A 14,400-nucleotide genomic window follows, 5' to 3' on the forward strand; every position below is an offset into this window, starting at 1 on the left:
GCTCTTACTTTTTTCTTTCTTTATTACATTTATATCCTGCCTTTTTTCCTCATAAGGAGCCCAAGGCGGCATACATAGTCCCCCTCCTCTCCGTTTTATCCTCATAACAACAACCCTGTGAGGTGGGTTGGGCTGAGAGTTTGTGACTGGCCCAAAGTCCCCCACTGACATTTAAAATAACGTGAGCAAAAAGACCACTTGCAGTGCCGGTGTGTCTAGGGAGGGCTTGGCACATTTGAACTGGACAATGGACTGAAAATACCCACCCCCTCTTCTTTGAGGGCCATCTTCCCCTAGAAGCCATGCTCTTAGGTTTAGATGAATAAGGGTGCAATCCTATGCATGTCTAGACAGAAATAAGACCTACAACTCCCAGCATGCCGCAGCCAGCTTGAGGATTGTGTCCTAAGAAACACAAGTTCCACATCACCTGTTTCTATTTCCAAGAGAAATCCAGTCCCCAGTCTTGCTACCTGAGCACTGTCACGCTCTGTACACAATGGGGCTATTCACACAACACGCTAACCCACACTCAGTAGTTGAGTGTGGGTTGCAGTTGAGCTGTGGGTTAGCGTGTTGTCTGAAGCCAGGACATTTTCCGCAGGGTGGCTTGTTAACCACCCTGAACGACCCAACAACAAACCACGGGTTCTCAAGGCGGCTTGTTTGAGAAAAATAAGCCACCCTGCGTGGTTAACAAGCCACCCTGCGGAAAATGTCCTGGCTTCAGACAACACGCTAACCCACGGTTCAACAACCCCCACTCAAACACTGAGTCCGGGTTTGCATGTTGTGCGAACCTAGCCTTTGTCTTCTAGAGCAGGGGTCCTGTGACCAAACTGCCAACCTTCCAATTCCAAGGCCGTTTGACCCAGCTTCTGTGCCCGCCCTGATGAGTGCTCTCTTCCTACCGGGCCTTACTTATCACCGCAAACCTCAAAAGTGTGGCATCCTCCTGTTCCCCCATCCCAATTCCCTCTTTAGCAAATCATAATAAGCATCCCTGCAAAGGGTTTGCATTCCACGCATAAGCAGCCCTTTATTTTTTAAACACACTTAAATAAATTATCTTCGGTTGACACTGTATTTTTTTATAGAAACCAGGGTGCCTTTTTAATGTGAAAGCTGCTCTCGGTTCATTGTAAAGCTGACAGGAGAGTAGAATTGTAAAGCACCTGGGATATTGGAGTGGGGGAAATGTGCCATGGAAAGGAGAAAAGAAGAAATTGGCTTCTATATTTGGGCTGCATAAATAGAAGCACAGCTTCCAAATCCCGGGAAGTACTAGTTCCCCTCTACTCAGCAGTGGTTAGGCCTCATCTGGAGTACTGGGTCCAGTTCTGGGTGCCACACTTGAAGAAGGATGCAGACAAGCTGGAAAAGTTTCAGAGTAGGAAAACGAAGGTGATCAGGGGACTGGAAACAAAGCCCTATGAGGAGAGATGGAAAAAACTGGCCTGTTTAGCCTTGAGATGAGAAGACTGAGGGGAGATAGGATAGCGCTCTTCAAGTATTTGAAAGGTTGTCGCAGAGAAGAAGGCCAGGATCTCTTCTTGATCCTCCCAGAGTGCAGGACACGGAACAATGTGCTCAAGCTACAGGAAGCCAGATTCCGGCTGAACATCAGGAGAAACTTCCTGACTGTTAGAGCAATACGACAATGGAACCGATGACCTAGGGAGGTGGTGGGCTCTCCCACACTGGAGGCACTCAAGATGAGGCTGGACAGCCCCGTCAGGGATGCTCTGACTTGAACTCCTGCATTGAGTAGGGGGTTGGACTTGATGGTCTTACAGGCCCTCCCAACCCTACGATTCTATAGTAGCATCACTCACTACTCCAGCGCCCTCTGATGCCCAGCGCCTGCCGTTACGACGTTCCCTTCAAAGAATGGAACAGATCCAAGCCTGATGGTTGGTGTCCTCCAATGAAATGAAGCATCCATATGTGCTTTGGGGCGTATGGGTCAGGGGTCCATGTCTGGAGGGAGAAAGAGAGAGAGGGGTCTTTTTTTCTTAAAAGACAGGCAGGGCTTCTCCTGATTTGCAGCCTCACCTCCTCCTCCTGAAAGTGGGGATAGAGTTCTGCCTCCTCCACAAAGCACCTCCCAGAAGGAGATGGTGACGACCTCTCTGTCTGGGCTGAGTGTGAACGGTGGGGCTGCCATGCTCGCTGGGTTGCTCAGGTTACATGTCTTGATTTTGCATGTGCCTTGGTTTTGCACAGGCCCATTTGTCAGTCAGCCCGCGACAGTGTACATGCACACAGACAGCTGAACGTGTGCCTCTGGCGGCTTGCACGCTCATCCGTGTTTTGGGCCTTCCACTTGGCCATCCCGGGTGGTTCGCTCACCCGCCAGCCCACAAATGCTGTAATCCTCCAAGCAAAACCGGACGTTATGTCGGGCTGAAAAGCTTGGAACAGGTTCACCTTGCTGCATATCCCATTGCATCAACTCTGAAGGCTGAGCCCCACGACGCATTTTTGTATTCACCGGTCCAGATTCATGAATGACGATGCACCCGTCTTGCAACACACGGACCCCATGCACACTTTCCTCTTAAGAAAAAGTTGTTTTTTCTGGGCCCAATTCACAGACGCAGGAAACACGTCCTCACGGAATCTGCTCCCATGTGGAAAGTCCTTCATGGGAAGCGGTTCCCTGCTTTTTCACGAAGCTTAGGCAGACCGCAAAGAAATCGTGAAAACGATGGAGGGTGAACGCCGCTGCTTTGCACAGGCCACGGCTTCCACACGGTGGCACAGCACAGCCTCCAAGCTGTGTCACCACCACGTGATATAAGATCGCCTCCGTGTTGGGAAAATATGCATGGCTACAAGAACCTAAGGCAGTACATCAGATCTCGAGGAAGCATGTTCTGGATCGGGGCCCTACTGGCAAGCTAGGAAACGCTGGGGCACCAACGTTCCCTATAGGGCTGTTTGGTTGGAACTTGAAGCACCACTTTCTGGAGCACCGCTTATGCTCCCTGGTGGACAGCTCTCCTGAGTCTGATCTTCCTGACCCTTGAGCTACAGAATTCTTCCTGGTAGGGTTGGGAGCCGACTTTCAGGGCAGAAACGGGACAGCAGGGAAGACAGTGCAACTTCTGGAGTGGTGCTGCGGACAGTTTCCCTAGCTGGAAATAGTAATCGACCTTGTGTGATGTGCTGCGGTCCAAGAACGCTCCAAAAATCCCTACTGCAACTCGCCCCAGAGCACCAGTGCAATAAAAGAGGGGTGCTGGGGCTGTGTGTGGAATCCCACCCAGCCCCGTCCCCCAAGTGTGCCTTGCTGCACTTTCAGGACACAGAACAGCTCTGGGAGAGGATGCACATCTGGCTAGCTGCACAGCGGATGGGGGATCCACGCACCTGGGTGCCATGCTGAACGGGGCACACGTGAGGCTGTGTGAGCACCCAACCTGTACTGTGCTTGGTCCGTGGCTCAGTGGTAGAGCCCCTGCTTTGCACACAGAAGGTCCCAGGTTCGATCCCAGATACCTCCAGGGAGAGCTAGGAAAGAATCCTGCCTGAAACCCCGGGGAGCCGCTGCTGCCAGTCAGTGTCGGCAGCTCTGGTCTAGATGGACCCAGGGAGTGACTCAGGATAAAGCAGTGTCTTACGTTCCTTATGGTAGGTCCTAGTTAGCAGCTGTGGCTTAGCTCTCTGCAGTGCGGGGCATCAAAGAGACTGCAAAATAAGGCCAGTGGGATCGCAGGGTGGGGAGAAGTACTTTTGGGGAACGGAGGGGGAGCCGCATCAAAGCGGCTGGTGAATCCCAGGCGGGCAGGAGCTCTCCCTTGCTTCGCCTGCCTGCAGCACTAATGACCTTGATTAGGTTTTACCATCCCCTCCCTCCCTCCCTCCCTCCCTCCCTCCAACCCCCTTCTATGGTTCCCGCTGGCTCCTGGTGGGAGGGGAAAAGCTGGTGCTCTGTGTGTGATTCAGCCACAAAAATAAGGATGGGGAAAACAGATCTCGAAAGAAGGCGCTTCCAGGCTGGTTGCATGGCCAGGAACAAATGCAGCCACAAATCCCTCCCCCCTGCCCTCCCCCCGCCCCGGCTCCGTGGAGGTCGGAACCAGCCTGCGCCTCTGATCACCATCTCCCAAATCCCAGTCTGTTAAGGCAGCCTGTCCCAGGCCTGGAGGTCAGCTGTTGCGCAGCTGTGGCTGGCAACCGGGAGGAGAACTGGCCAAACAGGGGGAAAGCCCTGGAAGCCCTGGAGGCGTTTTTGTCTGTCCCCCCCCGCCCCATCGCTCCTTGCACACTGCAATCCTCCCCTCCGGTCGGTCCTCGGCACCACCCCGGCCACACTCTCGCCACCCACATCCTCCTCCATTTCCTGGCATCTCCATTGTGCGCAAGGGCTGGGGTCTCTCCCCCTCCCCTCCACAATCGCCAACCTTTTCAAAGAATAAAGCAGATTAGAACGAGATACGTCGAATGCACTTTCCCCGCCGAAAAGGGCTGTAAAAATTATTTGATAGCAGAAAAATGCCAGCTGCTGAAAGAATGTCAAGGGCTCTCATCACCAGCTGTGGGGTGGGCAGGCAGTGGGGGCTGAACAAGGAGGAGGAGGATAAAGTGCCACAGTTTCAAATCCCAGCTCCACTCCGGACACACCCCATGGAAGCTCCCCTCCCTCCTGGCCTCAGCTGGCCAGCTCCGAAATGGGGATGAGAGGCCTACCCCACAGGGGTAAGTGTCAGGACAAAAAAGGCAGTGAAAATTAATGATCAACAGGCCAACAGCACAGATGTGGGGCTCTACTCTCCATGTGACACACAGGTGAAACGAAAGACTTGTGCAAAAAGCACTGGCAAGCTTCGGCCCGGGCTCTTGCTTCAAATGATCTGTTTCTTGTTCGGGGTCTCCCAGCCTTGCCCAGAGGAGGCTGGCCCTGGTGTTGCCGACAAGAAAACTTTTCCGGAGAGCTTGGCGCCATCTTCTTCGTTCCCTTCCTTGAGTTTTCCCACATGGCGAGCTGCACTCCCATCATGCTTCCCTTCTGACATGTTGGTTTTTCTGCTCATCTTTAATACAAGATTCTGCACAGGCCCTGTTAATATTCCTCCTGCTGCATGCTCATCTATTATGGTAGAGACCCACACAGTTCCCTGGGCACTTTTCCTTGCTGCCCCATTGTCCCCTGTGGACAGCTGCTTTCGCCCCAGATTCACCTCCACTTGGGCCAGTTTGGCTGTTCCATGTTCCCCTTGACCCGAGAGAAACTCGGGCTTGCTGACCTAGGGGCGTGACTCCCATGTAGGGTGCAGGAAGTCCTGGGTTTGAACCCTGTGCAGGCCCTGTTTGCTGGGCTGGTGAAGGGGAAAAAGAAGCCTGCACCTTAACAGGCTTCTTTGGGGGGCAAAGCACCTGCTTCGCATGCAGAAAACCTCCAGGGCCTCCAGTTAAATGGATCAGGTTGTGGGTACTGGGGAAGACTTTTCCAGTGGTGGCTGTGACAGCGCTCCAGATTTCAGCCAGAGCCCCGAAGGAGCTATCCAAGGTGCTGAACCCAGCTAGGGTTCAGCACCCGGCATTGTTCCTTTAGATTACTGGCTGAAACCCAAAATGGATTCACAGCCCCACCGAAATCGAAGCTGCTGGCCTCCACTGGACCCTTCTCTGCCCAAGGCTCTGGAGAGACGCTGCTTGTCAGGGGAGACAATCCTGAGCGAAAGGAACAGTCTGACCTGGAACACGGCTGCTCCCTATGCCCCCAACCTCTGCTTCCTCAGTCCTCCTGCCTTGTCCCGATCCAGCCTTTCTCCCTCCATCCTTCCTTTGCACTGGGGGAAAAGCACAAGGGCGGGCTGAAATGCCAGGAGACTCCACGGGTCTGAGGTCGCCAACAGGTGCAGGGCAGTGATGACGACAGAGCCAGGGCGGCTCCGACCTCCACGGTGTGTGTGTGGGAGATCAGGAGAGGGGTGCGGCGGGCCCCGGCTCCCAGTCCCTACCTGCGGGGTATCGCTCGTTGATCGGCCAATTGTCCACCTGCAGCGTTGCGTTGCCCCCGCTCCGGGTGAAGCGCACCACGTGGTACTTGCCGTCGTTCACCATGGCGTTGCTCTCTTCGATGGTGATGTCATCCGTGCCCACGTTGAAAATGACCCCAACCGTTCCCTGATCCTGTCGGAAGCAAGAGAGGAAGAAGTGGGGAGAGAGGGAAGGAGAGAAAGAATGGGGGTCAGAGCAGGGTAAGGAGGAGGAAGGAGGGAGTGGGAGGAATTCCTGGGGAGGGTGAGGGGCAAGAGTCAACCAGGCTTATTTTCCGCTGGGGCTCCATCCTGGATTGGCAGCAACAGAGCAGGGAGGAGGATTAAATTACAAGCTCAAGTGACAGGAAGCCAGATTCTGGCTGAAGATCAGGAGAAACTTCCTGACCGTTAGAGCAAGAGGACAATGGAACCGATGACCCAGGGAGGTGGCGGGCTCTCCCACACTGGGGGCATTCAAGACGAGGCTGGACAGCCACCTGCTAGGGATGCTTTGACTTAGATTCCTGCACTGAGCTGGGGGTTGGACTCGATGGCCTTGTAGGCCCCTTCCAACCCTACTATCCTGTGATTCTGTGAAATAACTGGCCCACTTGACTATCTGGCCCACTACTATCCTGTGATTATCTGTATCTGTGATTATATCTGTGAAATAACTGGCCCACTACTATCCTGTGATTCTGTGAAATAACTGGCCCACAGGAACTGCACTGGGTGCCTATTATTTATTTATTACATTTATATCCCCCCTTTCTTCCATTGTGGAAGAAAGTTCCCATGTGGTTCCCAGGTGGTCTCCCCTCCAAGCACAGACCAGACTCTGACCTGCTTAGCTTCAGCAAGGTGGCCGCCTCATGTGCCTTCAGACCAGGCCCTGGAACCATTAGCTACCGAGCCCCGTACAAGGTGATGTTATTGTCACACAAAGCCCTAAACAGCTTGAGACCAGGATACCTAGAAGACCGCCATCCCTTATACGTACCCAGGCGACCTTTGAGATCAGCAGAGGAGGCCTTGCTGGTCATTCCAAAACGAACCGAATGTCGCCACGCAATATCCCAACGGCGGGCCTTCTCTGCAGCAGCACCCACCCTCTGCAAAACCCTCCCTGGTGCAGTTCAGGAGACAGAAAATGTGGCATCTTTCAAACGCCTCCTGGAAACACACTCGTTCACCCAGGCCTTCCTGGAGCTGTAATTAAATTAATCACGCCGCTCTGTCTTACTGTTCCTTGAATGGTTTTTATTGTAACTGGCATTGTTTTTAATGCTGTGTTTTTAATATTGCATTTTAAATGTGATTTGAATATTGCTACGTGAAGCGCTTAGGGATTTTATTATATTTAGCGGTATATAAATATCACAAATAAAGAAATACACCTGGTAAAAGTACAGAACGCCTGAGATGCGTGAAGCCTGCAAAGCAAGGGCAATGCAAGGCACAGCTATCAAGCACCTGTCCTGTATCATCTAGCTTTCCCCCCATTTAATGGGCAGAACCCTTGACAGGAGCCAGCCATTCCTGCTGGGAAAGAGCAGCTTTTTCTTGTTTAGTTCCTGTTGCGTTTGCAATGGACATGTTAATCACTGTCGCTAGCTGGAGGAGGCGTGATTCTCAGTTACCTGGGAATCTCCAATTGGCCTGTCGCACTCTGTCCTGCTGGGTGGGTTGAGGGGGTCGGATCAGGCTATCAAGGTGGAAGGTTTAAAAGGGAGATCAGAGCGGTGTTAGATTCATGCAGAAAGTCCCAGGCTTGATCCCTGGCTTCTCCCGGTATGGCTAGGAAAGGATCCTGCCTGAAACCCTGAAGAGCTGATGCCGCCAATCAGTGTTGACAATACTGGGCTAGAAGGACCCATGGTCTGACTCGGTACAAGGCAGCTTCCAATGTTCCTATGTTGCTCACCAGCAGAGCCCCTGCTTTGCATGCAGGAGGTCTCAGGTTCGATCCCTGGCATCTCCAGGTAGGGCTGGAAAACCCCTGCCTGAAACCCTGGAGAGATGCTGCTGCCACTCAGTGTCGACAATACTGGGCTAGAAGGACCCAGGATCTGACTCAGTACAAGGCAGCTTCCGACGTTCCTGTGTCCCTTTGCATGCACTTCTCAAATGCAAAGTGGGTTTGAAGGAACTGCATCAGGAGGGCATAGACAGCCGAGAAATCGAGCTCCTGTGGCCATCCCAATACAAGCCTGCCCTGGGGTGGAATTTTAATGCAAGAAGGAAGTCAGCCCCTGACCCGCAGATGATACGGGCTGCTGCTCCTATCAATCTACCATAATCCAGACTAGTGCCCCAAGCACAAACCAAGAAGAAGAAATATGTCCAGAACTGATAACTCAAGCATATGATCTCATCCACGGACTGTGCATCAAATCGCAAAGCACAGAACATTCATGTATGCGGCTTATTATCAAGGAATTAAGGATTGTTAAATTGTGCAAGTTCTTCTGGCTGGTCATGAGAAGACAGACCAGAGAAATGTGTTAATTTTACGGAGTACGCTAAATTTCCTAAATACCTCTATTACTTTCCGTTAACTTAACACAAATAAAAGGTCAAGTGTGGAGACTTGAAGATAATTCCAAGGCAGGCCCCTTCCCACAATCCCACCCCTAGCCTTCCTGTACAGATCAATCATCTTTGGAGTCCCCCCTCCTCCATATGAAATGAGGCCGGTAGTGACTGGGGACGGAGACTTCTTGCTGGTGGTGCTGTTTGTGGATGCCTTCCCCAGGGAGGTTTGCCTGGTACCTCTATTGCTGTCTTTTTCGGCATCGGGCCACTACTTCTAATATGTTTTATTTCTGCTTTATTATCATTGTTTTACGATTTTTTGTTTGCTTGAGATTTATGCTGTTAGCCACCCTGCGTATTCCTCTCTTAATTGGCAGAATATAAATGGATTAAAAACAAACAACTATTGGATTAGAAATGCTTGGGGGAAAACTGGAAAAATCCAGAAAAAAACTGTGTGTCCCCCACCCCGAAACTTTCCAAAATTGGGGAAAAAATGGAAAAACCCAATTTCCCCCTGAATTCCCCCCCTTCCCCACCATATTTCCCCTTCTTTTTTCCTCCTCAGGCCTTCACTTTTCTATCTTAGGCTTACTGCAATATGCTTTGAAGAAAGAGCTTGGGAACCTATATCTTTGCTAACTCCATTTGGCAGCTGATATCAAGGTAGTAAACCAGCTTAAGTTGTCCTTTGTTTCGTTTCATTTGTCTGATGTTATGCCTTTGTGCATTCTCTTATTAAAAATGCACTGCTTTGCCATGGGTGTTAGGACTGTGCACCCACTCCTGTCAAAGAGACTGGCAGCATTGCTAACCATCACATTTTCTTACAAGTAGGAAGCCGCCTTATAGCTAACTCTTCCTCCATCCAGCCCAGTGTTGTCTACACTGACCGGCAATGGCTCTTCAGGGTTTCAGGAAGGGAAGGGTCTCTCCCCATCACTTGCTAGCTGGTCCTTTTAACTGGAAATGCTGGGGATTGAACTGGGAACTTTTGCATTGAAAGCATGAACTCTTATCACTTAGCTACGGTCTGTCCGCTGGTGCATAGGAAGCTGTCACTGGGTGCTTCCAGATAAATGGCTCCGGACACTACCAACCCGCGATTGTGGAGCTATTCTTTTTCCCCGTCATTGATTTTTTTGTAGAAAGAAAAAAGATGGAAGAAGCAGTGGGAAATCATGGGAGGGTTACAAGCAGAACCCAGAATTGATGGTGGTACAGTTGGGCAGGGGGTTCAGTCGGGAGAGTGCTCTGCTGTGTGGACGTGTGAGAAATGATGGCACGATGCATCTGTGTCCCAGCCTTGAGCCTCTTCGTGTGTGCAAAGCATACATTTCCCTCACAGCCAGCCTCTTGCACCTGCCATAATCGAGCAGGACTTCCAAGGTGGTTTGGACCTGGTCATTTTGGAAATGAAGCACACGATGGGTGATGGAGGGAAAGACGCTGAAAACCCCTGCCTGGAAAACGGACGTGATGGGACCGTTCCAGGGTGAGCCTCGTAGGCAGAGGCCCCTTCCCTCTCATACGCTCTCTGCACAGCGCATGCCATGACGTGGGTGGGAAGTGGAGCGGCCTCCTAATGAGATTGCAGCAGCTGTGGGAATGACACTTGCCCAAATCACCTCACTGAGCAACATGCACTCCTTCACCTCAAACGCCCCCTTCCACGCTTGCCTCTGCCCTGTCCAGGCATGACCTGGCTCAGCGTGGACGTCTGCTGAAGGACTTAGTGCCGGAGGAGGAGCGGAAAGGGTCAGCGTCTACACGGCTTCTGGAGGGCCCTGGACAAGGCCCCCTCCATGGGCCCCCCCAGGGAGGCCACCTTCTCGCCGCCACTGTCCCCAGCTGCTCTTGCTCCGCAGCCTCTTCCTCCTCATGGCTGCCACTTGCTTGCTTGACGGGCAGAGCGCCAGGGAGCAAGGAGGCCGGGGCGTCTCCTGCTCCTCCTCCTCACCACCACCGTTGCCCAGGCCAGAGAGAGAGGCAGGTGAACCAGCAGGTTGCCATAGGGAAGAGGAGGAGCAACTCCAGGGGGCTCTTGTCACAGGGCCCCTGCTGGGGTGTGGGCCCATGGTAGGTGCCCAACCATGCCTACCCTTGACACCAGCTCAGCTTCTGCAGGTGGTTCTAGTCCAGGGGAGGCACACCAGAAGCTTCATGCCAGGAGACGCAACATTGGCACAGAGCTTAAGTCCTTCCCAACCCCTCTTCCACTCAAATCACTGGTCCCCACACCTTCCAGCGCTGAAGAACCCGGGGCTCCTTCCTTCACTTTGCAAAGCGAGCCCTGTCTCTCCCCCTCCTGCCTTGCTCTCCCCTGCTCCTACCAGCTCACTCGATGCCGCTCTGACTAATCATAGCTCCCTTAATCCAGTTCCCGATGCAACCGCCGATTGACAGTGCGCTGCCTAATCTCGTTTGCCTCATCAATAAGCTAACGATCAGGGCTGCTTAATTTCATTTGCAGCAGAGCGGTAATTAATCCAGTTCTGCAGCCGCCTCCCTGGGAAAGGAGCGCGAGAGCCTGCAGGGGAAGAGGCGGCCCAGCTCAGAGAAGGGGCTGTGGGTGGCCAAGAGGGGACACATTGGGGTGGTTGCCTGGGTGTGCACTTTTACCAGGGGTGCAAGCCTCTCGGCGAAAACAAAGGTGAGGTCTTTGGGAAGGGGCCATAGCTGAGCGACAGAGCCCCTGCTTTGCATGCAAAAGGTCCCAGGTTCGATCCCCGGCGTCTCCAGGTAGGGCTGGGAAAAGCTCCTGCTTGAAACTCTGGAGAGCCGCTGCTGCCAGTCAGTGCTGACAGTGCTGGGCTAGTTGGACCCAGGGTCTGACTTTCTACGGCAGTTTTCTATGTTCCTAAAATGTGCTCCATTTCTCTGCCTCTCATATTCCTCTGCCAGTGAGCCACATCCTAACATGCCAGGAAGACAAGCTCTAGTTCTAGAACAATCCTACGAATGGTTGCTCAGAAGTAAAGTCTCACTGAGTTCAATGGGCGTTACTCCCCGGGAAGCGAGTAGGGGATCCCAGCTCAAACCTCTATCCTTTTATCTCAAGGTCAACTGCCAATCCCCTCCTTGCAAAAGCAAGAGTCTGGTTCCAAAACCCAGACATGGGAGAAACGCGCACATTTTGCATGCAAAACCCACTCTTTTGCATGTCTGGATAAATGATAATCAACGCAAAGCTTCCCTGACATGGAACGCGGATCCATTTTGGCCCAGCTGTATGCATCCTTCCTTCCTGTGCATAATATACAGGAGTCCCCCCCATCTCCTTGGGAGAATTAAATCAGTCTATAACTCATCGTGGGCTGTTCCTTCTGAGCAAGGGTGCTTATGTGGTTATAAAGAGCTCGAAATGAGTTATGGAAACCCAGAGCACACACGGCCACAATTCAAGCCAGCTGTCACCCTAAGTAACAACCAGCTCCCAGCAGAGTGGCTAAGTGCCTGGAGTAGTGGACTTTTCCCCTGAATCAGGCGGCGGAGAGTGGGGGGGATGCAAAGCCCATTTCCTGGTGTCCTCCCCTAGAAACCTGCAGCATATGACAGTTTTAGGAGAATCTAGCTTCCTGCCACAGATCCAAGATGGTGTTTAATATCTAACCATTTCTACTTTAAACCAGTTTTGGAAAGCCACGGCTCAGCTTCAGAATACATCATATAAGGAACATTAGAAGGTGACATTGAGCATATGCAGAGTGCCTTTCCTGCACCATCAATTATATTTCAGCTAGCCCCCACACATCTGGCATTAGGGTGCCTGGCTTCCCAGATACTACTCCCAAATAGATTTCAGCACCTCTGTTTTAGAGGTCCTAGTAGATGAATCCTACCAGTTTTAAGGATGAATTGATCACTTACATGTAAATACATCTGTGTATGAATATTAATTCTGCAGATAAAGTGTGTATATTCTTTGTTTTTGGATGCACACGAGTGCCATAGCCTCAGACGTGGCTGAGCAAGAAATATCTCCGTGTGAGAGGAAAAAGGGGAATACATCTTCCAACAGCCACCTGTATTATTATTTTCGTGAGCAGTTGCATCAAAAATAATGTGAAACATTTAAAAACCTGCTACCCATTTAAATCAGGGCCACCTTTTAAAACAAATTAATCTAACCCATTAATCACCTCAGCACTGCAGCCCAATTTTTTTTAAATATGCAAACTAACCACAACTGTTCCTGACACAGAATCTGGAGTTGAATTTCCTCTCTAGCAGCCTCCACAGTTGCGTCGGACAACAATTCCTACCATCCCCATGCCATCTGTTTATTTATTTATTGCATTTATATCCCACCTTTTTTCCTCTTGCAAGGGACCCAAGGTGGCTTACATTCTCCTCCGTCTCCTCTCCATTTTATCCTCACAACAACAACCCTGTGAGGTAGGCTGGGCTGAGAGTCTGTGACTGGCCCAAAGTCACCCAGCGAGCTTCCATGGCTGAGTGGGGACTAGAACCTGGATCTCCCAGCTCCCAGTCCAGCACTCTAGCCACTACACCATGCTGGGGATGATGGGAGTTGTAGTCCAACACAGTTGGGGACATTGGGTTGGGGAAGGCTGCTAGCATAAAAACATGGTTCCTTCCTTAAGCCTGGGCTCAAATCCCTTATGTCAGAGCTGCAGAACATCAGGCTCGGGGTCCCAATTTGGCCCTCTGGCGCTCCCCGGAAGACCGTGCCACCTTACCCTGGCTCCATCCCCGTTTTCCTGACCACCAATTGTTTGATGGCTCCCTGGCATTGGTTCAGTTTTCCCTCCACTCTAAAAGGTTGCAATGCCTCTCTTGTAAGGTTCCGTTACTGCAGTAAGAGCCTGAAACTGCAATAAGCTGGCATGCTTCCTCCTACCCACTTTGCCTTCAGTTCCACCCACCACTAGAATGCAGCCCCCGAGAGCTTCTCCAAAATGGAAAAGTGGCTAGTGGTGACAGACCAGGACAGAGATCTTGGGGTTATGGTGGACAGCTCAGTGAAGATGTCAACCTGGCATGCGGCCGCTGTGAGAAAGGCGAACTCCATCTTAGGCACAATTACAAAAGGAATTGAGAGTAAACCTGCCAATATTGTGCTGCCCCTATTCCAATCTATGGTGCGACCACACCTGGAATACTGTGTCCACTCCTGGTCACCACACCTAAAAATATATTATAGAGCTGGAAAAACTGCAGGGGACGCAACTAAAATGATCAAGGGGCTGGAGCAGCTCCCCTGAGAGGGAAGGTGACAACAGCTGGGATTGTTGAGCTTGGAAAAAAGGAGGCTCAGGGGAGACATGGTAGAGGTGTACAAAATTATGCCTGGTGTGGAGAATGTGGACAGGGAGACATTTTTCTCCTGCTCTCAAAATACTAGAACCCAACAGGGTCATCTCATGAAGCTGATTAGTGGGAGGTTCAGGACAGATAAAAGGAAGGACGTCTTCACACAGTGCATAGTTAAACTATGGAACTTGTGACCTCAGGATGTCCACCAATTTGGATGGCTTTAAAAGGGGGTTGGACAAATTCCTGGAGAAGGCTATCAATGGCTACTACTCCTGATGGCGTTGTGCTACCTGCAGTACCAGAGGCAGTGACGCTATGTACACCAGTTACTGGGGAACATGGGCGGGAGGGTGCTGTTGCGCTCATGTCTTGCTTGTGGGTTCCTAGTCAACAGCTGGTCGGCCACTGTGTGAACAGAATGCTGGACTAGATGGACCCTTGGTCTGATCCAGCAGAGCTCTTTGGATGTTCTTGTGTTCTTATGAATTCGGCCCCAGGGCTGAAAGATGTTCAACGCCCCTGGCCTTAGATTGTGGCTTGGAAGAGCCTCTGGTTGGGATGCACTCCTTCCTGTCCCCTCCAACTGCCTGTTTCC

General features: G+C 51.7%; 1 protein-coding gene across 1 annotated transcript in view; it reads right to left on the reverse strand.

Annotated features, from left to right (window-relative positions):
- Nucleotides 1–14,400, reverse strand: part of NRXN2 (neurexin 2) — a 426,193-nt gene that overhangs the window by 72,798 nt on the left and 338,995 nt on the right. Inside the window, exon 17 of the mRNA XM_084824057.1 lies at nt 5,970–6,141. Coding sequence (XP_084680183.1) covers nt 5,970–6,141 — 172 coding nt within the window. The remainder of the gene's footprint in view (nt 1–5,969; nt 6,142–14,400) is intronic.

The sequence above is a fragment of the Heloderma suspectum genome, chromosome 17, assembly GCF_057233095.1.
Source record: "Heloderma suspectum isolate Gila_16-S chromosome 17, 16-S_ref, whole genome shotgun sequence".
NCBI classification, from domain to species: Eukaryota; Metazoa; Chordata; class Lepidosauria; order Squamata; family Helodermatidae; genus Heloderma; species Heloderma suspectum.